This window comes from Pristis pectinata, chromosome 4 (assembly GCF_009764475.1).
Source record: "Pristis pectinata isolate sPriPec2 chromosome 4, sPriPec2.1.pri, whole genome shotgun sequence".
In the NCBI taxonomy this organism is placed as follows: Eukaryota; Metazoa; Chordata; class Chondrichthyes; order Rhinopristiformes; family Pristidae; genus Pristis; species Pristis pectinata.
The window spans coordinates 103,532,115-103,558,214 of record NC_067408.1 but is presented as its reverse complement, the minus strand read 5'-3'; the positions used below and the strand labels follow the sequence as shown (position 1 = coordinate 103,558,214).

At 47.2% G+C, this 26,100-nt stretch overlaps 1 protein-coding gene across 1 annotated transcript in view; it reads left to right on the top strand.

Moving 5' to 3' along the window:
• Positions 1–26,100, top strand: part of LOC127569685 (pneumococcal serine-rich repeat protein-like) — a 43,836-nt gene that overhangs the window by 10,028 nt on the left and 7,708 nt on the right. Inside the window, exons 9-16 of the mRNA XM_052014485.1 lie at positions 2,405–3,418; positions 3,869–4,102; positions 4,496–6,928; positions 11,609–11,863; positions 12,724–12,836; positions 17,766–17,985; positions 21,593–21,730; positions 21,822–21,959. Of these exons, the coding sequence (XP_051870445.1) occupies positions 2,405–3,418; positions 3,869–4,102; positions 4,496–6,928; positions 11,609–11,863; positions 12,724–12,836; positions 17,766–17,985; positions 21,593–21,730; positions 21,822–21,959 (4,545 nt within the window). The remainder of the gene's footprint in view (positions 1–2,404; positions 3,419–3,868; positions 4,103–4,495; positions 6,929–11,608; positions 11,864–12,723; positions 12,837–17,765; positions 17,986–21,592; positions 21,731–21,821; positions 21,960–26,100) is intronic.

Genomic DNA, 26,100 nt, shown 5'->3' with positions numbered 1-26,100 from the left:
GGCGAGACCACCTCAGCCACAGCAGGCGAAACCACCTCAGCCACAGCAGCAGAGACCACCTCAGCAATAGCAGCTGAGACAACATCAGAAACAGCAGCTGAGACCACCACAGAAACAGAAGCTGAGACCACGTCAGCAACAGGGGCTGAGACCACCATAGCAACAGGGGCTGAGACCACCATAGCAACAGGGGCTGAGACCACCATAGCAACAGAGGCTGAGACCACCTCAGCAGCAGCAGCAGGCAAGACCACCTCAGCAACAGCAGGCGAGACCACCTCAGCAACAGCAGGTGAGACCACCACAGCAAAAGCTGCTGAGACAGCAACAGGGGCAGATACCACCTCAGGAACAGCGGTTGACACCACATCAGCAACAGCGGCTGTGACCACCTCACCAACAGGGGCTGAGACCACCATAGCAACAGAGGCTGAGACCACCTCAGCAGCAGCAGCAGGCAAGACCACCTCAGCAGCAGCAGCAGGCGAGTCCACCTCAGCCACAGCAGCAGGTGAGTCCAGCTCAGCCACAGCAGCTGAGACCACTACAGCAACAGCAGCGGCAGAGACCACCTCAGCCACAGCAGCAGAGACCACCTCAGCCATAGCGGTAGAGACAACCTCAGCCATAGCGGTAGAGACCATCACAACAACAGCAGCTGAGACCAATTCAGCAACAGCAGCTGAGACCACCTCAGCAATAGAAGCTGAGACTACAACAGCAGCAGGCGAGACCACCTCAGCAACAGAAGCTGAGACAACAACAGCAGCAGGCGAGACCACCTCAGCAACAGCAGGCGAGACCACCTCAGCAACAGCAGGTGAGACCACCACAGCAAAAGCTGCTGAGACAGCAACAGGGGCAGATACCACCTCAGGAACAGCGGTTGACACCACATCAGCAACAGCGGCTGAGACCACCTCACGAACAGTGGCTGAGACCACCATAGCAACAGAGGCTGAGACCACCTTAGCAGCAGCAGCAGGCAAGACCACCTCAGCAGCAGCAGCAGGCGAGTCCACCTCAGCCACAGCAGCAGGTGAGTCCAGCTCAGCCACAGCAGCTGAGACCACTACAGCAACAGCAGCGGCAGAGACCACCTCAGCCACAGCAGCAGAGACCACCTCAGCCATAGCGGTAGAGACAACCTCAGCCATAGCGGTAGAGACCACCACAACAACAGCATCTGAGACCAATTCAGCAACAGCAGCTGAGACCACCTCAGCAATAGAAGCTGAGACAACAACAGCAGCAGGCGAGACCACCTCAGCAACAGAAGCTGAGACAACAACAGCAGCAGGCGAGACCACCTCAGCAACATCAGGCGAGACCACCTCAGCAACAGCAGGTGAGACCACTACAGCAAAAGCTGCTGAGACAGCAACAGGGGCAGATACCACCTCAGGAACAGCGGTTGACACCACATCAGCAACAGCGGCTGAGACCACCTCACCAACAGCGGCTGAGACCACCATAGCAACAGAGGCTGAGACCACCTCAGCAGCAGCAGCAGGCGAGACCACCTCAGCAGCAGCAGCAGGCGAGTCCACCTCAGCCACAGCAGCAGGTGAGTCCAGCTCAGCCACAGCAGCTGAGACCACTACAGCAACAGCAGCGGCAGACACCACCTCAGCCACAGCAGCAGAGACCACCTCAGCCATAGCGGTAGAGACAACCTCAGCCATAGCGGTAGAGACCACCACAGCAACAGCAGCTGAGACCAATTCAGCAACAGCAGCTGAGACCACCTCAGCAATAGAAGCTGAGACAACAACAGCAACAGGCGAGACCACCTCAGCAACAGCAACTGAGAACACCTCAGCAACAGCATCAGACGAGACCACCTCAGCAACAGCAGCTGAGACCACCACAGCAACAGCAGCTGAGGCCAGCTCAGGAACAGCGGCTGACGCCACCTCAGCCCCAGCAGTAGAGACCACCTCAGCCACAGCAGCTGAGACCACCACAGCAACAGTGGCTGAGACCACCAAAACAACAGCAGCTGAGACCACGTCAGCAACAGAAGCTGAGACAACAACAGCAGCAGGCGAGACCACCTCAGCAACAGCTGCTGAGACGAGCACAGCAACAACAACTGAGACCAGCACATCAACAGCAGCTAAGACCACCACAGCAACTACAGCAGGTGAGACCACCTCAGGAACACCAGCAGGCGAGTCCACCTCAGCTACAGCAGCTGAGACCACCTTAGCCACGGCAGCTGAGACCACCACAGCAACAGCAGCGGCAGACACCACCTCAACCACATCAGCTGAGACCACGTCAGCAATAGCAGCTGAGACCACCTCAGCAACAGAAGCTGAGACAACAACAGCAGCAGGCAGGACCACCTCAACAACAGTGGCAGAGACCACCACAGTAACAGCAACTGAGTCCACATCAGCAACAGCATCAGACGAGACCACCTCAGCAACAGCTGCTGAGACCACTTCGGCAACAGCAGCTGAGACCACCACCTCAGCAACAGCAGAGGGCGACACCACCTCAGCAACAGCAGAAGGTGACACCACCTCAGCAGCAGCTGCTGAGACCAGCAGATCAACAGCAACTGAGACCACCTCACCAACAGCAGCTGAGACGACGACAGCAACAGCAGCTGACACGACTTCAGCAGCAGCAGGTGAGACCTCCTCGCCCACGGCGGCTGAGACCACCACAGCAACCGCAGCTGAGACCAGCACGGCAACCGCAGCAGAGACCAGCATGGCAACAGAGGCTGAGACGACAACAGCAGCAGGTGAGACCATCTCAGCAACAGTGGCAGAGACCACCTTAGCAACAGTGGCTGAGACCACCAGAGCAACAGCATCAGACGAGACCACCTCACCAATAGCAGCAGGCAAGACCACCTCAGCAGCAGCAGCAGGCGAGTCCACCTCAGCCACAGCAGCTGAGACCACCTCAGGAACAGCAGCTGAGACCACCTCAGCAACAGAAGATGAGACTACAACAGCAACAGGCGAGACCACCTCAGCAACAGCGGCAGAGACCACCTCAGCAACAGAGGCTGAGACCACTTCAGCAACAGAGGCTGAGACCACCTCAGCAACAGCGCCAGAGACCACCTCAGCAACAGCGGCTGAGACCACCACATCAACAGATGCTGAGTCCACCACAGCAACTGCGGCTGAGACCACCTCAGGAACAGTGACTGAGAGCACCTCAGCCACAGTAGCAGAGACCACCTCAGCAACAGCGGCAGAAACCACCTCAGCAAAAGCTGCTGAGTCCACCAAAGGAACAGAGGCTGAGACGACAACAGCAGCAGGCGAGACCACCTCAGCAACAGTGGCAGAGACCACCTTAGCAACAGTGGCTGTGACCACCAGAGCAACAGCATCAGATGAGACCACCTCACCAATAGCAGCAGGCGTGACCACCTCAGCAGCAGCAGCAGGCGAGTCCACCTCAGCCACAGCAGCTGAGACCACCTCAGGAACATCAGCTGAGACCACCTCAGCAACAGAAGATGAGACTACAACAGCAGCAGGCGAGACCACGTCAGCAACAGCGGCAGAGACCACCTCAGCAACAGCGGCAGAGACCACCTCAGCAACAGAGGCTGAGACCACCACAGCAACAGCAGCAGCCGACACCACCTCAGCCATGGCAGCTGAGACCACATCATCAACAGCAGCTGAGACCACCACAGCAACAGCGGCTGACAGCACCACAGCAACAGCGGCTGACACCACCACAGCAACAGCGGCTGACACCACCACAGCAACAGCAGCTGACACCCCCATCGGAACAGCAGCTGAGACAACAGCAGCAGCAGGCGAGACCACCACAGCAACAGTGGCTGAGACCACCACAGCAACAGCTGCTGAGTCCACGATCCGAACAGCAGCTGAGACAACAGCAGCAGCAGGTGAGACCACCTCAGCAACAGCTGCTGAGACCACCTCAGCCGCAGCAGCTGAGACCAGCACAGCAACAGCAGCCGAGACCATGTCAGCAACAGAAGCTGAGGTGACAACAGCATCAGATGAGACCACCTCAGCAACAGCAGCTGAGACCACCTCAGCAACAGCAACTGAGACAACAACAGCGGCAGGCGACACCACCTCAGCAACAGCCGGTGAGACCATCCCAGCAACAACAGCTGAGACCACCACAGCAACAGCTGCTGAGACAACAACAGCAGCAGGCAAGACCACCTCAGCAATAGCTGGTGAGACCGCCACAGCAACAGCTGCTGAGACCACCTCAGCCACACCAGCTGAGACCACCACAGCAACCGCAGCTGAGACCAGCACAGCAACCGCAGCAGATACCACGTCAGCAACAGAAGCTGAGACGACAACAGCAGCAGGCGAGACCACTTCAGCAACAGCAGGCAAGACCACCACAGCAACAGCTGCTGAGACCATGTCAGCAACAGCAGCTGAGACCACCTCAGCAACAGCGGCTGAGACCACCTCAGCAACAGCAGCTGAGACCACCTCAGCAGCAGCTGCTGAAACAACAACAGCAGCAGCAGGCGAGACCACCTCAGCAACAGCAGGCAATACCATCACAGCAACAGCAGCTGAGACCACCACAGCAACAGCGGCTGAGACCACCTCAGGAACAGCGGCTGACACCACCTCAGGGACAGCGGCTGACACCACCTCAGCTGCAGCAGAAGAGACCACCTCAGCCGTAGAAGCTGAGACGACCACAGCAACAGCAGCTGTGCCCACCACAGCGACAGCAGGTGAGACCACCTCAGCGACAGCAGGTGAGACCACCTCAGCGACAGCTGCTGAGACCACCTCAGCGACAGCAGCTGAGACCACGTCAGCGACAGCTGCTGAGACCACCTCAGCAACAGAAGATGAGACTACAACAGCGGCAGGCGAGACCACCTCAGCAACAGCAGCAGAGACCACCTTAGAAACAGCGGCAGAGACCACCTCAGCAACAGCAGCTGAGTCCACCATAGGAACAGCAGTTGAGACAACAACAGCAGAAGGCGAGACCACCTCAGCAACAGCAGGCAAGACCATCACAGCAACAGCTACTGAGACCACCACAGCAACAGCTGCTGAGAGCACCACAGCAACAGCTACTGACACCACCTCAGGGACAGCAGCAGAGACCACCTCAGCCGCAGCAGAAGAGACCACCTCAGCTGCAGCAGCTGAGACGACCACAGCAACAGCAGCTGTGCCCACCACAGCAACAGCGGCTGAGACCACTACAGTAACAGCGGCTGAGACCACCTCAGCAAAAGCGGCTGAGACCACCTCAGCCACAGCTGCTGAGACCACCTCAATAACAGCAGCTGAGAGCAGCACAGCAACAGCAGCTCAGACCACCTCAGTAACGGCAGCTGAGACCACCACCTCAGCCACAGCAGCTGAGACCACCTCCTCAGCCACAGCAGCTGAGACCACCTCAGCCACAGCAGCTGAGACCACCTCCTCAGCCACAGCAGCTGAGACCACCTCAGCCACAGCAGCTGAGAGCACCTCAGCTACAGCAGCTGAGACCACCACAGAAACAGTTGCTGAGACCACCTCAGCAACAGCAGCAGGCGAGACCACCTCAGCAACGGCCGCTGCGACTACCACAGCAACCGCTGCTGATACCACCACAACAACTGCAGCTGAGACCACCTCAGCAACAGCAGGTGAGAACACCTCAGGAACACCTGCTGAGATCACCTCAATAACAGCAGCTGAGAGCAGCACAGTAACAGCAGCTCAGACCACCTCGGTAATGGCAGCTGAGACCACCACCTCAGCCACAGCAGCTGAGACCACCACAGCAACGGCTGCTGAGACCACCTCAGCAACGGCGGCTGAGACCACGTCAGCAACGGCGGCTGAGACCACCGCTGCAACGGTAGCTGAGGCCACAGCGGCTGAGACCACCACCGCAACGGTAGCTGAGACCACCTCAGCCACAGCAGCTGAGACCACCTCAGCAACAGCAGCTGAGACCACCACAGAAACAGTTGCTGAGACCACCTCAGCAACGGTGGATGAGACCACCTCAGCAACGGCCGCTGAGACCACCACAGCAATAGCGGCTGAGACCAGCACAGCAACAGCGGCTGAGACCAGCACAGCAACAGCAGCAAGTGAGACTACCTCAGCAACAGCTGCTGAGACCACCTCAACAACAGCAGCTGAGAGCAGCACAGCAACAGCAGCTGAGACCACCTCGGTAACGGCAGCTGAGACCACCGCCGCAACGGTAGCTGAGGCCACAGTGGCTGAGACCACCACCGCAACGGTAGCTGAGACCACCTCAGCCACAGCAGCTGAGACTTCCTCAGCAACAGCATTTGAGACCACCACAGAAATAGTTGCTGAGACCACCTCAGCAACAGCAGCAGGCGAGACCACCTCAGCAACAGCAGCTGAGACCACCTCGGCAATGGCGGATGAGACCACCTCGGCAACGGCCGCTGAGACCACCAGTGCAACGGCTGGTGAGACCAGCACAGCAACGGCAGCTGAGACCAGCACAGCAACGGCGGCTGAGACCACCTCAGCAACAGCAGCAAGTGAGACTACCTCAGCAACAGCGGCTGAGAACACCTCAAGGGGACCAACCTCATTAACAATTGCCACAACAGCAAACGCAATCCCAAGCACATTCACTTCACCAAATACAATAGCTATGACAATGACAAGTCCCGTCACATTCAGGATTACCAGCAGTACCACACCTGGTACAACTACCAAAGTGACCCCACAAACCCCTAAATCCACACCAAACACAACTACCAGAACTGCCACACCAGGCAGAAGTACCACAGTGACCTCAACTACCACAGCCATCACAGCAACCACTACCACCAGACCAACCAGAGCCACCACACCAACCACAACCACCTCACCAACCAAAGTGACTCTGTCTACCAGATCAAGCACCATACTCAACACCAAAACTACCTCTGATGCATTCTGTGGTAAGCAACTTCAAGAAAAATTTTCATTAAATGCTCCTGAGCATACTTGGTTTGATTATAAAGGATCTAATTTTAAATGTATACATTTATTTTGACTAAATTAAAAGCAGAAAGTGCTGGCAAAACTTAGCAGGTCAGGTAGGATCTATGGAAAGAGAAACAGTCAACATTCTGGGTCTCTCCAGTTTCACTGCTTGTCACTCTCTCTTTTTTGGGTCTGCTGAAGGATCCCTCCACCGAACATTAACCGTTTCTCTTTCCACAATGCTGCCTGACCTGCTGATTTTCTTCACCAGCATTTCCTGTCATAGAGTTATTGAGTCATAGAGTTATTCAGCAGAGAAACAGGCCCTTCAGCTCAAATCGTCCATGTCAACCAAGCTGCCTGCCTGACCTAGTCACATTTGCCTGCGTTTGGACCATATCCCTCTAAACCTTTTCTATCCATGTGGCTATCTAAATGTATTTCAAATGCTGTAATTGTGCCCACCTCTACAGCTTCCTCTGGTAGCTCACTCCATTTAGTCACCAAACTCCATGTAAAAAAGTTGCCCATCAGGTCCCCTTTATTGTTTCTTCCTCCTCTTTTGTAATGTGGATATGTTTGAGGACATTATTATTCTCTTCCCTGAATCACCTAGCTTCCAAGACCTTCCCCATGGTAAATACAGATGTGAAATATTGATTTAAGAGATTGCCCATCTGCCCTGGCTCCACACCTAAATGACCACATTGATCCTTAAGGAGGCCTATTCTCTCCCTAGTTACCCTTTTGCTCTTAAAATACTTATATGATCTCTTAGGATTCTCCTTTACCTTATCTGCCAGCTACCTTATGTCCACTTTTTACCCTCCTGATTTCCCTCTTGTGTACCTCTACATTCCTAATTCTCCTTAGGGCATAAGTTTGATCCCAGCTGTCTATACCTGACATATGCCTCCTTCTTTTTCCTGACCAGAGCCATAATATCCCTTGTCAACCAGGATTCCCTAAATCCTGCCAGCCCTGCCTTTCACTCTAATTGGTACATGTTGGCCCTGCACTCTCCCTCTCAGTTTTAAAAGCCTCCCACTTGCAAGATGACCATTTACCTGTTAACAGCCTCTCCCAATCAACCTCTTCAAGTTCCTTTTTAATTCCATCAAAATTGGTTGCCCCAATTTAGGACTTTAACTTGTGGACCAGTCCCACCTTTTTCCATAACTATTTTAAAACTAATAGAATTATGCTCATTGGTCCCAAAGTGCTCCTTTGCTAACACTTGACCTGCCTCATTTCCCAGTAGGTGTTTAAGTGTTGCTCCTTCTCTAGAAGGGACATCTGCATTTTGCCTGAGAAAACTTTCCTGGACACGCTAAACAAATTCTGCCCCATCCAAGCCCTTAGCACTATGGCAGTCCCAGTCAATATTAGGGAAGTTAAGCATCCTATCTAGATGCATCGTGGCTTGGTGCAGCAACTGCTTTGCCCAGGACCGCAAGAAACTGCAGAGAGTTGTGGACACAGCCCAGTGCGTCACGGAAACCAGCCTCCCCTCCTTGGACTCTGTTTTTACCTCTCACTGCCTTGGTGAAGCAGCCAGTATAATCAAAGACCCCACCAACCCGGGTCATTCTCTCTTCTCTCCCCTTCCATCAGGTAGAAGACACAGGAGCCTGAGGGCATGTACCACCAGGCTTAAGGACAGCTTCTACCCCACTGTGATAAGACTATTGAACGGTTCCCTTGTACGATGAGATGGACTCTGACCTCACGATCTACCTTGTTGTAACCTTGCGCCTTCACTGCACTTTCTCTGTAGCTGTGGCACTTTACTCTGTACTGTTATTGCTTTTACCTGTACTACCTTAATGCACTCTGTACTAACTCAATATAACTGCACTGTGTAATGAATTGACCTGTACGATCAGTATGCAAGACAAGTTTTTCACTGTACCTCAGTACAAGTGACAATAATAAACCAATACCAATACTATCACAACCCTATTATTCCTACAGCTATCTGCAATCTCTCTACATATTTGCTCTAATTCCTGCCGAGGATTTGGGGGTGGTGGAGGTGCCTATAGTACAATCCCATTAAAGTGAACACCACCTTCTTATTTTTCAGTTCTACCCATGCAGTCTCACTGGACAATCCTCCAGGAATATCCTCCCTCAGCACTGCCGTGATGTTCTCCCTGATCAAACACACAATTCCCCCTCCTTTCTTACTCCTATTTCTTTCATGGCTTCATCTGTAACCCAGACCATTGAGCTACCAGTCTTGCCCATCCTCAATCATGTTTCTGTAATAGCTACAATATTCAAGTCCATATACCCATCCATGCCCTGGGTTCATCTGCCTTACCTGACAGGCTTCTTGCATTAAAATAAATGAAGTTTAGCTTATTATACTTTCTTTGCTCCCTGCTCTGCCCCTGCCTGTCCTGCCAACTGGACTTGATTGCTTTAATTTCTATTTGCCTCAACTTTCTCATCTACCAACCTACTGCTTTGGGTCCCACTCCCCTGCTATATTAGTTTAAATCCTCCCGAGTGGCTCTAGCAAATCTCTTCGCCAGGATATTGGTCCCCCTCCAGTTCAGGTGCAACCTGTCTCTCTTATACAGGCACCTCTGTACCAGAAGAGGTCCCAGTGGTCCAAGAATCTGAATCCCTCCCTCCTGCACCAGTTCCTCAGCCATGCCCTATCCTCTGATCTCTGCCCTCACTAACAGGTGGCAACAGGGGTGATCCAGAGATTAAAACTCTTGAGGACCTGCTTTTCAACCTTCTGCCTAACTCCCTATATTTCCTCTGCAGGATCTCATTGCTTTGTTGATCTATGTCATTGGTACCAATGTGTACAACGACCTCTGGCTGCTCACCCTCTTCCAAGAGAATGTTTTACAACTGCTTTGAGACATCCGTGACCCTGGCACCCAGGAGGCAACACACCATACTGGAGTTTCATTCATTGCTGGAAGTCTGAAATCTTTATTTCAGATTTATGGCATTGGTGTTTTGCTTTTATTTTCACATTTTTTCAGACCTTGTGTTGCCTGAACTCAAAGAGGAGTCAGTATTCTAAGAGTATGTTTCAGAGGAATGCTTGAAATGAAGTTTGCCTTTGGTGGCTACTTGCACCCAAAGTAGTTTTAAGATCACTTGCAGAGCTGATAGGCTAATGCTGTGTGGGTTGACAAGTTACTGAATGTGAGTGAGTGTACATTGTTCAGATTAGCAAGATCCCTGGGACCTCAGCCTTGTCAAGTGTTTTGTCTGTTCCACGACTAGATCTGTATTCTCACCATACACTCCCTTAACTATTATGGCTTTTGGGTCAGGAACCCTGACTGACTTCAATCCCATTGGGTTGAGACCTTTTTGTTCCAAGCAGTCTTTGTTACTATTTTACAAACAGGTGACAATATGGCTGGGAATAAACCAATATTGTTTAAGAACGGGAGCTGGCCACTTAATCCTCTGAGTCTGTCAGGCACGGTAATGTGGTGGTTAGCATAACGCTATTACAGCGCCAGCCACCCGGGTTCAATTCCGGCTGCTGTCTGTAAGGAGTTTGTATGTTCTCCCTGTGTCTGCAGGGGTTTCCTCCGGGTGCTCCGGTTTCCTCCCACATTCAAAAGATGTACGGTTTAGGAAGTTGTGGGCAGGATATATTGGCGCCGGAAGCGTGGCAACACTTGTGGGCTGCCCCCAGAACACTCTACGCAAAAGATGCATTTCACTGTGTGTTTCGATGTACATGTGACTAATAAAGAAATCTTATCTTATCCATTCAGTGAGGTCATCTGGTAAGTGATCTAACTTCATTCCCCTTGATTATTTTGGTTAACAAAATTCATCATTCATGTTTAAAACTTACATTGACCTGGCATCAATATCCACTTATGAAAGGGAGTTCTGAACTTCTATCTAACTTTTGTGCAAGTGTTTCCTAGCTACAGCCCTAAAAAGCATATTGTTAATTTTGAGACTCTGCCCCCAGTTCTCAATAGTGTAAAGATTGGAAGTAATTCTGGTATATCCATATCACTTTGCCTTACTAACTCAGAAGAACTTCAACAAACTGTTCCTTAGTCTTTCAAATTCCTGGGAATACAACCCCCTGTGACAATCAAAGTGAACATGCTGGTGAGTTTAAGCACTGACTCCAGAGTTTGTGAATAACTTCACTCACTTTCCCTTCTTTGCACTCTACAATAGTTAGAAGTGACATCCTTCAGATGAGGTGTTAGACTGATGCTCAGTTGACATGAGGCAAAGGTTTAACAGATATTTGGACAGGTACACATATAGGGAAGGTTTAGAAGGATACGGAACAAACACAACTTGGTCAGCATGGACAAGTTGGGTCAAAGGGTCTGCTTCCATACTGTGTGAATCTATGACTCTAATGGACATATTGGTGGTTGATCCTGGAGTTCTCATGTTGCCTTGAGCAATAGTTCTTCCTTAATCAAGCCATTATAAGGCAATTTTCTTGCCCATTCTGTTCTCTGAATCTACAAGTGGCCAAAATAAAATGTCTGCCACATTTGCCAGTCAAAAGTACAATTGTCAAACATTTTAAGTATGTCTTATGGATGTGTTACGGCGCTCAGTTAGTGCAAAATTTACTTGTAAATTACAAAAATAACAGTCAGTCACTATTAAAAAATGCCTTTCATTTTCAGTACCCCTGAAGTTCATTCGTATAAACTTGATCAGTGTTAAAAGTAAAGAGATTTCAATTTCCTGGGACACGTCAATAAATGCCAAGGTTCATTATGAGGTCACTTTCTTCAGAGCTGGGCTTCTACTGACCACTCTTGTGACAGATAAGAAAAAGGCGGTCTTCAGAGAACTGATACCTGATGAGAAATATCAAATTATGGTATTGGCGAGAACGTGCAATCAGCAACACACCATCCGAACAACAATTATAACACGTAAGTCTTGAGAGAAAGTGCTTGAATAACAAAACATGACAAATATTGCCAAAGGACAAGGATAGATCCACAAGGAAACCTGACCTGGAACAATAACTCTGACCTGAAACGATAACTCTGTTTCTCTTTGTACAGATCCTTCCTGACCTGCTGAGTGTTTCCAGTTTTTCCTGGTTTTTTTTTGGTTCACAAAGACTCAAATGGAAATCATGTGGGGACAGAAATAGTGGCCATGCAGCAGATAATTCATTGTCAAGTGGGGCATTCTTACTGATTTGAAAACAGAGCAGAACCATTGAGGGAGAATATTATGATTAACCATCTCTAACACTGTGTAGGAGCCAAGCAGAACAAAGAGGATGTTATTTGTGGTTGGAGGCATATTAGTGTAGTGACAGAGGAAGACTACCGATCTCATAGAGGATTCTGTTCTCTTTTGAATTCTGTTGGGGTGGTGGGGACAGATTTTCCATCCATTACAACATCCCAACCCCAAACCCTATCCTTTACCACTCACATGGAGCTTACGAGGTAACTTTGGGAGACACACTCATTCCATTCCAAAGGCTTTAAGAGAAGTTACATCATCTGAAAGCAGCAACATCTTCTGCACTAATTTTTGTACTCCAGAATGAGGGTTGGCATTTCAGTGTCCATTTTATTCTTTCTACATAAATCAGCTAATACCCATCCCAGCCATATCTTCTCATCTTGGCTTTTCTAGTTTTTTCTGATCCCAGAAATGCCTACTGAGTTCCAGAGTCCTTAACGTCATGTGGTAACTGGAAATATTTCATTAAGCATTTAACTCTAGTTTTAATCAATGAATATAAGTTGTGCTTTTTTTTAACTGTCTGAAGCTTCCAATGTTTTGAATGCGAAAACAAGAATTACAAACAGGAATTACGAACCAGCATATGGAGACAAGGAGAGTCGTGAATTTAAAGAATTCGTAACCAGTTTCATTCAGGATGTAAGTCTTTGCTCGTCATTTGCTTTTGTCTTTTAGTGAGGTAAAATTTGATCAATAAGAGACAAACACATTGTGTATTTGAATCCATGCAATTAAACAACTGACCAGCCACCATAGAGAGAGGCAGCATGGATGTCAGTGGGTTTAATAATTCAAGTATTTGTATTAATAGTCTGCAGGCAGAAATTCAAATCCAATGCAGATAAAGCCAGGAGGGAGTGGTCCTGGGAGTCTTCAACATAGTTCATGGGACTCCAGAGTCAATCATCATCAGTGAGTCAGCAACTTTCCATGTTGAACTGAACTTAGAAAATAGACATAGGTTAGCAAAGCCATAGAATGTACTCTGTATGGGAACTTCAGATGTCCACCAGCATGAGCAGCTTAGTGGCAAACCAAACATTAAACTGCAGACTAAATACCTATCAGTACTATAGTCACTCCAGTGGCAATAGAATCAACACGAGGGACCTTCTTGATCTTGTCCTTGCTAATCCACCTGTTGCTGATATACACTTCCATTAACAATATTGGCAGGCATTATCAGGATTGCTGCCCGTGTCACATGTTAGCGAGGGCAAGAATAGCAGGATCAGGCAGATGAATGCGTGGCTGAGGGACTGGTGCAGGGGGCAGGGCTTCAGATTCTTGGATGATTGGGATCTCTTCTGGGGGAAGTATGACCTGTACAAAAAGGACAGGTTACACCTGAACCCTAAGAGGACCAATATCCTAGCAGGCAGGTTTAATAGAGCTGTTAGGGAGGGTTTAAACTAATTTGGCAGGGGGAAGGGAACCGGAGTGATAGGGCTGAGGAAGGGGAAAACAGTAATAAATCAAAGATAACACGCAGTAAAGAGGACAGGAAGGACAGGCAGATGATGCAAATTTGCAAACAGTGGGATGAGTTGCAGTGCAATCAAAGCAAAAAGTACCAAATACTAGACTTAAAGTATTATACTTAAATACACGCAGAATAAGAAATAAGGTGGATGATCTTGAAATACAGCTACAGATTGGCAGGTGTGATGTTGTGGCCATCACTGAGACGTGGCTAAAGGATGGATGTCTTTGGGAGCTGAACGTCCAAGGATACATGGTGTATCGGAAGGATGGGCAGGTAGGCAGAGGGGGTGGCGTGGCGTGGCGTGGCTTTGCTGGTAAGAAATAATATTAAATCATTAGAAAGTGGTGACATAGGATTGGAAGGTGTAGAATCTTTATGGGTTGAGTTAAGAAATCGCAAGGGTAAAAGGACCCTGATGGCAGTTATATACAGGCCTCCAAACAGCTGCTGTGATGTGGACTACAAATTACAACAGGAAATAGAAAAGGCTTGTCAGAAGGGCAATGTTATGATAATCGTGGGGGATTTTAACATGTGAGTGGATTGGGAAAATCAGGTTGGTACTGGATCTCAAGAGAGAGAATTTGTAGAATGTCTACGAGATGGCTTTTTAGGACAGCTTGTTGTTGAGCCCACTAGCGAATCAGCTGTACTGGATTGGGAATTGTGTAATTAACCAGAGGTGATTAGAGAGCTTAAGGTGAAGGAACCCTTAGGAGGCAGTGATCACAACATGATTGAGTTCACTTTGAAATTTGAGAAGGAGAAGCTGAAATCCAATGTGTCGGTATTTCAGTGGAGTAAAGGAAATTACAGCAGCATGAGAGAGGAACTGCCAAAGTTGACTGGAAAGGGACACTAGTGGGAAGGATGGCAGAGTAGAAATGGCTGGAGTTTCTGCAAGAAGTGAGGAAAGTACAAGACAGATATATTCCAAAAAAGAAGAAATTTTCGAATGGAAAAAGGACACAACCGTGGCTGACAAGAGAAGTCAAAGCCAAAGTAAAAGCAAAGGAGAGGGCATATAAGGAAGCAAAAATTAGTGGGAAGATAGAGGATTGGGAAGCTTTTAAAAACTTACAAAAGGCAACTAAGAGGGTCATTAGGAAGGAAAAGATGAACTATGAAAGGAAGATAATAAATAATATCAAAGAGGATACTAAAAGCTTTTTCAAGTATGTAAAAAGTAAAAGACAGGTAAGAGTAGATATAGAACTGATGGAAAACGACGCTGGAGAAATTGTAGTGGGAGACAAGGAGATGGCAGAGGAACTGAATGAGTATTTTGCATCAGTCTTCACTGAGGAAGACATCAGCAGTATACTGGACACTCAAGGGTGTCAGGGAAGAGAAGTGTGTGCAGTCACAATTACAAGAGAGAAGGTACTCAGGAAGCTAAATGGTCTAAGGGTAGATAAATCTCCTGGACCAGATGGAATGCACCCTCGTGTTCTGAAGGAAGTAGCTATAGAGATTGCAGAGGCTTTAGTAATGATCTTTCAAGAATCAATAGATTCTGGCATGGTTCTAGAGGACTGGAAAATTGCAAATGTCACTCCGCTATTTAAGAAGGGTGTGAGGCAGCAAAAAGGAAATTATAGACCTGTTAGCCTGACATCGGTGGTTGGGAAGTTGTTGGAGTCGATAGTCAAGGATGAGGTTACGGAGTACCTGGAGGCACATGACAAGATAGGCTGAACTCAGCATAGTTTCCTTGAAGGAAAATCCTGCCTGACAAACCTATTGCAATTTTTTGAGGAAATTACAAGCAGGCTAGACAAAGGAGATGCAGTGGTTGTTGTGTATTTGGATTTTCAGAAGGCCTTTGACAAGGTGCCGCACATGAGGCTGCTAAACAAGATAAGAGCCCATGGAATTACACGAAAGTTATGAGCATGGATAGAGCATTGGCTGATTGGCAGGAAACAGAGAGTGGGAATAAAGGAATCCCATTCTGGTTGGCTGCCGGTTACCAGTGGTGTTCCACAGGGGTCCGTGTTGGGGCTGCTTCTTTTTACATTGTATATCAATGGTTTGGATTATGGAATAAATGGCTTTGTGGCTAAGTTTGCCAATGATACAAAGATAGGTGGAGGGGCGGGTAGTGTTGAGGAAACGGAGAGTCTGCAGAGAGACTTGGATAGACTAGGAGAATGGGCAAAGAAGTAGCAAATGAAATGCAATGTTTGAAAGTGTATGGTCATGCACTTTGGTAGAAGAAATAAACGGACAGACTACTATTTAAATGGGGAGAAAATTCAAAATTCAGAGAGGCAAAGGGACTTGGGAGTCCTCGTGCAGGATACCCTAAAAGTTAACCTCCATGTTGAGTCGGTGGTGAAGAAGGTGAATGCAATGTTGGCATTCACTTCTAGAGGAATAGAATATAAGAACAGGGATGTGATGTTGAGGCTCTATAAGGCATTGGTAAGACCTCACTTGGAGTACTGTGTGCAGTTTTGGGCTCCTTATTTAAGAAAGGACATTGGAGAGGGTTCAGAGAAGGTTCACTAGAATGATTCCAGGAATGAGAGGGTTAACATATGAGGAACGGTTGAAAGCTCTTGGGCTGTACTCCTTGGAGTTCAGAAGAATGAGGGGGGACCTCATAGAAACATTTCGAATGTTAAAAGGCCTGGACAGAGTAGATGTGGCAAAGTTGTTTGCCATGGTAGAGGAGTCTAGTACAAGAGGGCACGACTTCAGGATTGAAGGGCGCCCATTCAGAAAGGAGATGTGGAGAAATTTCTTTAGCCAGAGAGTGGTGAATCTATGGAATTTGTTGCCACGGGTGTTTGTGGAGGCAAAGTCATTGGGTGTATTTAAGGCAGAGATTGATAGGTGTCTGAGTAGCCAGGGCATCAAAGGTTATGGTGAGAAGGTGGGGGAGTGGGGCTAAATGGGAGAATGGATCAGCTCATGATAGAATGGCTGAGCAGACTCGATGGGCTGAATGGCCGATTTCTGCTCCTTTGTCTTATGCAGGCAAAGTCACATCTTTATTTTGAGAACACTTTTCATTTTGTTATGTGGCATTATCATCATGGACAGCAGTTTTAAACTAGAAATCCACAAGGTGCTGTGTGCTTTCGACATCAGTGGAATTGTACTCCATTGCAATTTGTATTCCCTGTTGCCTGGCATATACCTCACTCTATCATTACCTTCTGCCAAGGTACCAGCTTTGGTTTAAAGAATGTAAAAGGGCAAGACAGGAGGAGCACCAGGCACTTCTGAAAGTGAGGTGCTAACCTGGTGATGCTGTATTGACTACTTGCATGCTATATTATAAAAGAGCCAGACTAAGTTAAGTGATCCCTTAACCTTAGCATCAGATCAATTCTTCACAATTCTGTCACATCTAATAATGAATGGTGGTGACAATTAAACAGCTAACGGAGAACGAGGCTCCATTACAATTGCATTCCCCTGTGATGATGGAGCACTCCTCATGAGTGCCAAAGACAAGGTTGTGCTACTTACATGCAAGGCTTCTGGCCATCCAACTCACTGTCATTGAAAAATTTCTGGACTGGGGAGAGCTATGCAGCCAAACAAAGAAAAGGGAATACAGAATCTTTTCCATCACATCCAGCAGGAAGTGATGAGAGAGACTGTAGGGACCAGGCAGCACATACAGTGAACACCACCCTAATCTCTATTTGGAACGATATCAGGTATCATTTTGCTACCTAAACCCTGGAACATTCTACCAACAACACCATGCTGGCATTTTTCTACAAGACTGCCCTAGTTCAAGAAGAACATCGCTATCACGAAGTGTGCTTAAGAACAGGCATTTATCGTTGGCCAGGTTAATCAGTCCCACTGCTGGTAAATGCATCATTGAAAATATGTTGTAGCAAACAGGTTGATAACATCTGGTGCATTTAGAAATGTTGGCTTTTATGTTCCAATGTCATTGGATGCTGAGGCCTACGGCCTATCCATGCATATCCTTTATTCCAGGTCTGCCTGGGACAAATCACGAGGGGCAGGGACTGGAAAGTGAAGGTTGAGGAGAAGATCAGAAGAAAATCCAGACTGAGATGCTAACAACAGATTATTTTTGTTTCTTTCAGTTGCTAAGCAGACTAGAAACAAAAATCAGAGAGCTAGTGAACCGTGGAATAATGAGAATCATCATAAACAGCATCTCACCAGGAAGTGTGAATGTAAATTTTACCATTGTTTATACAACAGAAGAGAATATCACTGTGCCTGAAGTTAAACATGCATTTTCCAGTTCTTTGGAGAGGAGCCAAAAGTTTGACATAGATATTGAAAACACAACCATAACAGGTAAGGTGTTTGGAAGCAAAGCTGTGGTATATAAAATGTCAGGACTTATGTACAAGAACCACAATATAACATAAATATTCATTTTTCTGAATTTAGTCGTCTGTCCATTCTGTTCTCTCCTCTCCCAATCAATGACCACAATTAACTGCAAAGGCATCATACTATTAAATCTGATGGACACTAATATAATGCCCTATTACCACTCCCTCTCTTTGAAGGCATGTAATAAAATAAAACCCGATTTCTCAGTGGGAGATCAAATTTGAAGGCAGAATACAAAGTTAATGGCAGGACTCTTAGCAGTGTGGAGAAACAGAGGGCTCTTAGGGTCCACGCCCATAGATCTCTCAAGGTTGCCATGCAGGTCAACAGAGTTGTTAAGAAGGTGTATGGAGTGTTGGCCTTCATTAGTCGGGGTACTGAGTTCAAGAGCCGCGAGGTGATGTTGCAGCTCCATAGAACTCTGGTTAGACCACACTTAGAGTGTTGTGTTCAGTTCTGGTTGCCTCATTATAGTAAGGATGTGGAAGCTTTAGAGAGGGTGCAGAAGAGACTTACCAGGATGTTGCCTGGATTGGAGAGCACGTCTTATGAGGATAGGTTGAGTGAGCTAGGGCTTTTCTCTTCTGAGAGAAGGAGGATGAGAGATGACTTGATAGAGGTGTACAAGATGATAAGAGGCATAGATCAAGTGGACAGTCAGATACTTTTCCCAGGGCGACAATGGCTAACACAAGGGAACATAATTTTAAGGTGATTGGAGGAAGGTATAAGGGGGATGTCAGGGGTAAGTTTTTCTTTTACACAGAGAGTGGTGGGTGTGTGGAACGCACTGCCTGCAGAGGGTGTGGGGGCAGACACATTAGGGGCACTTAAGAGACTCTTAGATAGACCCATGAATGAAGGAGAGATGGGGGGCTATGTGGGAGGGAAGGGTTAGATAGATCTTAGAGCAGGATAAAATGTCGGCACAACATTGTGAGCCGAAGGGCATGTACTGTGCTGTAATGTTCTATATTCAGTGGTATATTTAGATAAGGTATGTAAGCAAGTAAGCATAACACACGTTGCTAGTTAATAAGTTGATATTGTTGGCTCTTGATGTGCTCAAGTTATTGCCATAGTTAAAGCTTAACAGCACTTGTGCTTTGGTTGAAGGACCATTCCCAAGTTCATTACACACACATTTGCACATCCTCACCTAAAATTTCCTCCTTCACCTGTGCTCATGTCACCTCAGAAGTGCCTGGGAAGTTTTTTTCCCCAAATGTTTTAAGTTTGCACCTTAAAAACACATTACATTTTCTTTTTCAAGTAAATTTCAGAACTCTGGGTGAAGGAACAAGATTCACCACTCAGACCATCACCGAATCTAAATAGATAGAAGACAAAGTGAGGCGAACCATGAGTTCATATTTAGCTGTAAGAATGGGTTGGTGCAGCAGTAAGGCAAGACCGATGGAAGGAAAGAGTTGCAAAGCCTCAGAAACTTTGAAAATAGAGTTGTGATACTTCAGGCAAATTGGCCTTGCCAATTCTGAAGAATACAACTTAAAATTCATGAGCAACTTTTTCATTCACGAAGCATAAACTAAAGGGAACTGTAGAGGTAAATCCAACTGTGTTGATTTAAAAGGTGTTTAGTTTTTGTTTTAGGTGTAAGGATATTAAAGGGTAGAGAGAAAAGGAGGGGATCAGAGTGAGACAAATTGATGGATACATTTGAAGGACCAAGAGACTTACTCCTGCTCTTAAATTACCTAAAAAGTTGCAACAAAAAGAGAGGTAGAGACGTTCTGGCATGGCGAGTGAAGAATCAGCTCTGACGTTTTCTCCCGCATTCTTGAAATGCAAGATCAGTGCTGTCAGACTCCACTTTGCATGGGAACCCTCTTCTCAATCTTCCTTACTACTGTGCTTCTCAACTCTAAAAAGCTTCCTACAGGAGTGAACTTCATCTACAGGACAAGTGCAAAAGTGTTCAAACTGTTGTCACCTTCAGTCCTGAAACAAGACTCCAACCTCTGTCATCAAATTACAGTATGCAGAACACTCTGGCATACGTGCACAGCTAGAAGATGAGCTCAAAACAATTGTTGATTCAGTCACCCAAGTGTTTGAGAGAACATGCCTCATGCTAAGCATCCAGAGGTCAACGATCCTCTTCGAACCAGCCCCACAACATTAATCTCTGACATCAAGCTCTATGGTGAGAGCCTGGTTAGGCTGCGTCCTTCCCAAATCCAGTGCACAAACACAGCCATTGGCTGTCTGCAGAAAAGATAGTTCAAAGTCCTCAAACCCATCACCAAGGTCCTAGTCCACAGTGATACCTCTTGCATGTATCGGAAGCACAGACATCCTGTTGTAGCCAACTTGTAGCACCTGTGAAACACCATCAATGCTGCCTCCATAATCTCATCCATATCCAGTGGCAGGATAAGTAAAGAAATGTCCATGCCCTTGACTGGACTAACATCCCCAGCACTGAGATTCTAGTAACACCCAACCAGCCCAGTGGGCGAACCACATTGTCCACATACCTGACACAAGCACTCTATCCTGAGCTCCAAGGATGTTTTCCGTTTTCCTTGAAATCACAAACATCTTCATCAATTCCTGGGAATTCCTTGTCCAAGATATGCCAACTGGTTAAGAAGCATCTGGAATGGCACTGAGTACTTTGAGTCTCTCTGATGAGAACAGACAGAGACTAGGTGCAAACAGCAACAACCTGTTCAACCTACTCACCTTGCTGGTCACCTTTACATTTCCTTATGACACCAGAGACCATTCAGCCCATCAAATTTATGCTGGCTCTCAGATTACACCTATCTGTCCCATTATTTCCATATAACCTAATCCCTCTCAAATGCCCATCAACTCTCCTCCAATTCTTCTGGGCCCATTTACAGTGGCCAATTAACCTACCAACCTGCACATCTTTACAATGTGGGAGGAAATAGCAGGCACAGTAGTGTAGCGGTTAGCATATTGCTATTACAGCACCAGCAACCCGAGTTCAATTCCCATCGCTGTCTGTAAGGAGTTTGTATATTCTCCCCGTGACTGCATGGGTTTCCTCCGGGTGCTCCGGTTTCCAAAGACGTACAGGTTAGGAAGTTGTGGGCATGCTATGTTGGCACCGGAAGCGTGGCGACACTTGCGGGCTGCCCCCAGAACACTCTACGCAAAGATGCATTTCACTGTGTGTTTCAATGTACATGTGACTAATAAAGAAATCTTATCTAAACTGGAACACCCAGGGGGAGCCCACACAGTCACAGGGAGAACGTACAACCTCCACACAGCGAGCTCTGGAGGTCAGGACTGAACCTGGAGCTACCCGACGGTCTCACCCATGCTGTACCACTCAGAAGCTCCTGCAGAAGGATCTACAGATTCCCCTTAGAACTCAGCAGTTACTTCATCACCCACAGATCTTTAGCGCAAGCAAGTCATCCTTGACCCTAAGGGCTGCCTAAGAAGCCAGAAACATAACTTGCCCAGACTTTGTCAAAACTAATTTAACATTTTAAAATCAGCAGAAGTGATCTGTTTCCAATTGACACCATTTTCTAACACTCCTCTGTTCTTGTCATTGCAGAGAGAGACAGCTGCCAGCCAGGGCTGAACGACTGTTCAGCTAATGGAATTTGTATCAATCTGAATGCGACCTACACCTGCCGATGCAATGCTGGGTTCACAGATACAAGCCCCGCCACTCCGGGACGAGTGTGTGAAGGTAGGGCTGCGTCCGAGTGTAACACCACTTTAGTACTGCGTCAAGGTGAATTTTGCCTCTAATAATCGGTTTAATCTAATTCTCCTCCCAGATGTGGACGAGTGTCAGGCGGGCAACAACACGTGCTCTGATCTCGCTCTCTGTACGAACAACCCAGGCAATTTCTCATGCGGCTGTTTCCAGGGAATTATAGACGCCAATCCAGCGAACCCAGGAACACAGTGCACAGGTAAGAACCTGGAAATGAGCAGTGAGGAATGCTCTCATGGAATGCAGTGGAGACCTTTGTCAGGGCTCCAATGAGACGTGGGGTTGGGGTTGCAAGTTCTCCAGCCCACTTAAGAAATTACACAAACCCTGAGCAGCTTATATCACCCCCAAGTTACTGGAGGCGGAGGGAGGAAGATTACCTTTGGGGAGCGAGTTGAAGACAGGAACAGATTGGGCTGGGAGAAGTTGATAATTTTGCTTGCTACTCACTGTGCATTTTAGATTCAGCGACGGTCCTGTGATGGGCGTCCCACGGGTCCTAAACGCCACTGGATCAAACGTTTTAGCTCCGGCTTCCGTGTGGTTCCGACGCCCGTCATGTTAAACGTCTAACTTTCTTTAACCAGTCCAAATGAAAATGAAGAGCAAACAAAAAAGGAGTATAGACGCTGGAAATCTGAAATATAAACAGAAAACAAACTTTGAATTCTGATGAAGGGTCTTTGACTTGAAATGTTCACCAGTTTCTTTTTCCACAGATGCTGTTTGATAGGCTAAGTTCTTCCAGAATTTGTGTTTTTGATATAAATGAAAAATCCTGGAATTACTCAGCAGGTCAGATGGCATCTGTAGAAAGAGCAAAAGAATTTAACTTTCAGGTTAGTAATCTTTCATCAGAATCAGGAAAAGTGGGAAATCACGTTTTAATTTCCTGAGAAGACAAGACACCTTTATTAATCACATGTACATCGAAACACACAGTGAAATGCATCTTTTTGCATAGTGTTCTGGGGCAGCCCACAAGTGTCACCACGTTTCCAGCGCCAACATAGCATGCCCACAACTTCCTAACCCGTACGTCTTTGGAATGTGGGAGGAAACCGGAGCACCCGGAGGAAACCCATGCAGACATGGGGAGAACGTACAAACTCCTTACAGACAGCGGCTGGAATTGAACCCAGGTCGCTGGCGCTGTAATACCGTTCTGCTAACCGCTACACCACCGTGTAGTGAGTAACTGTCCTGACCCGAAACGTCAACAGCTCCTTTCACCCCCAAAGATCCTGTTCAATCTGCTGAATTTGTTTTTCGCTCCAGATTCCAGCATCTGCAGTCTCTTGTGGTGCTAGTGTTACATAGCACATAGAATATTACAGCACAGTACAGGCCCTTCGGCCCATGATGTTGTGCCGACATTTTATCCTGCTCTAAGATCTATCTAACCCTTCCCTCCCACATAGCCCTATATTTTTCCATCATTCATGTGTCTATCTAAGTGTCTCTTAAATGTCCCTAATGTATCTGCCACCACCACCTCTGCCGGCAGTGTGTTCCAGCATCCACCACTCTCTGTGTAAAAAAACTTCCCTCTGACATCCCCTGTACATTCCCCCAACCACCTTAAAATTATGCCCCCTCTTGTGAGCCATTTTCGCCCTTGGAAAAAGTCTCTGACTGTCCACTCGATCTATGCCTGTTATCATCTTATACAACTCTATCAAGTCACCTCTCATCCTCCTTTGCTCCAAAGAGATAAGCTCTAGCTTGCTCAACCTATCCTTATAAGACATGCTCTCCAATCCAGGCAGCATCCTGGTAAATCTCCTCTGCACCCCAAGGAAGAATGGGAAAGGCTTGCTAGTCACAGCTGATTTGCATGGAGGATATATAAACCGAAGGAGATGGTTGAATTGCTGAAGATCTGAAATGAATGGAAATGCTGGAAATACCCAGCAGGTCAAGCAGCATAAGTAGAGAAAAACTGAAAAAATGTGGGGGAGGAGGGGAGAGCAGATCCACCAGGGGATGGGTCAAAGGTATGGAGGCAGGCAGCATGGGGGGGGGGGGAGGGGGAGAGGAAAAGGAGTGAGAAAGGAAAGAGAGAGAAAAAATGGTGAGGAGAAAAAAGAGAGAGAGGCTAGGAAAGGGAAGAAAAGAAGAGGTAAGGTGGGTAGGGGGTTTGGTTTACTTAAAGTGGGAGAATTCGATGTTCATCCTATTAGGCTGTAAGGTCCCAAGATGGAAAATGAGGTGTTGTTCCTCCAATTTGCATTTGGACTTCTCCCAGCAGTGGAGGAGGCCGAGGACTGATATATCAGTGATGGAATGGGAGGGGGAGTTGAAGTGACTGGCAATGGGGAGATGCAGATGGTGGTTAACCCAAGACGGAAAATGAGGTGTCATTCCTCCAGATTGCTACTTAATCAGTTCTCATTGCACAGCACCCAGTCTCGCAAGGCCTACTCTCTGAATCCTCAACATATTGATTCAGAAAGCCATCCCATATTCTACTTGTTGTTACTTAATTGGGCTAATCCAATTTATGCGCAGATTAAAGTCTGTTGTACCCGTAGTACATGCATATCTAATTTCCCGTTTAATGCCAATCCCCAGCATCACCACTATTGTTTGCAGGTCTGAACACAACTGCTGTTTTCTGCTCCTTGCTCTACCCCATATCACCTGAACTAATATCCTTCCTCACTATTGTATTAATCTCCTCTTTAACCAACAACTCAACCTCACCTCCTTATCTTTTTAAGCTGCCCTTCCTAACTATTGAATAACCCTGGGTGTTCACTTGGTTTCCCTTCAGCCATGTTTCCATAATCCCATTCATATACACATTTATATGTATTTACAAGATTAATTCAGTGTTGAGTCCTGAGGCTTTAACACACTTTGTCAGAAGGTGAGATGCTGTTCTGTGAGCTTACGTTGAGCTTTGCTGGAACAGTGTAAGACACCAAAGGCAAGAGAGTTCAGCTTGGGAGTGGGATGGAAGATAAAAGTGACAGGCAACTAGAAGGAGGTTGCTCAGATAGGCAAGGGCAAGCCCACTGCGGGATTTGAATGTGATGAGAATTTTCATTTAAATTATGACAGTAAAAAGGCAAAGCAGGCCATTCATCATTTTTTCCTTCCCCTCTTTGTTTTCCCTCATTCCTGAGGCCCTCTCACCCCTTCCCTTTCCTCTCCCTTGCCCATCTATTCCCCACCTTTTTTTTCCATGATCCACTGTCCTCTCGTACCAGATTCCTTCTCCTTCAGCCCTTTGCCTCTTCTACCTATCAGCTTCTTACATCGCTCCCTTTCATCCCCCCTCCCCACTCACCGACCTTCCCCCCTCTCACCTGCACTCACCTATCACCTGCCAGCCTGTGCTCCTCCCCCGACCTTCTGATTACGGCTTCTGCCCTCTTCCTTTCCAGTCCTGGTGAAGGGTCTCGACCTGAAAGGTCGACTGTTTATTTCCCTCCATAGATGCTGCCTGACCTGCTGAGTTCCTCCATCACTTTGTGTGTTGTTGCTCCAGATTCCAGCATCTGCAGAATCTCTTGTGTGTCCCTGTGTGCATTCATAAATATTAGTGTTCAAGTGTTGTTCAATGGGGCAATTTAAAAAATTGTGTGATTAATCATGAATTTTACTTTAATTATGCATTACTCCTAATTTTAACCAATCTCTCTCTTTGGCTGGTCTGGGACATGCTCTTATTGTCTCTTCCCCCTCTCTCAGAGAGTAGAATGCCACAATGTGTTTTCTTCATCTGTGGGTCATAAAGGTCCTGCTGCACCATGACCAAGGTGCAATGTCACATAAAATATTAAAATTCCTAATACTGAGGGAGGTGGGCCAGAACTCACAGTCTTTCCTCATGTACAAGCCAACCTTTTCTGCTTCCACAAAAGTTGGTGCTGCGCAGACTGATCTAGATCCTAAATGACAAAGCCCTGCCTCGTGCCCTCTTACCCTGAAACATCAGCACTGAGCTTATCATTTGTTTATTTCCCTCTCATCCTATATCCTACAGTGGAAGCTTGGTTTAAAATAGTGTTCAGGTAACTCTTATAATCAGTCTCTAATATCGTCTCAACAAATTTCATTTCTTTTCAAAGCAGAAGAGTTTATGTTAGCTTAGACCCTGTCACTTTGAAGGGCATTGTCATGTAGATCAGGTCAGCATCATCGTGGATACACTAAGTGTCTGCCTGTATGTTAGATGTGGGTATGTCTGCCTCACCACTCTAATAGAATCTGCACCCATTACTTCTGGAATGCTAAACATTTGTTAGAAACAAAAAGACCTCATAATACTCTTTTTATCACTAATCTTTGATTTGAATCCTTGCTCAGTATTGATTAAAGTATTATTTTTT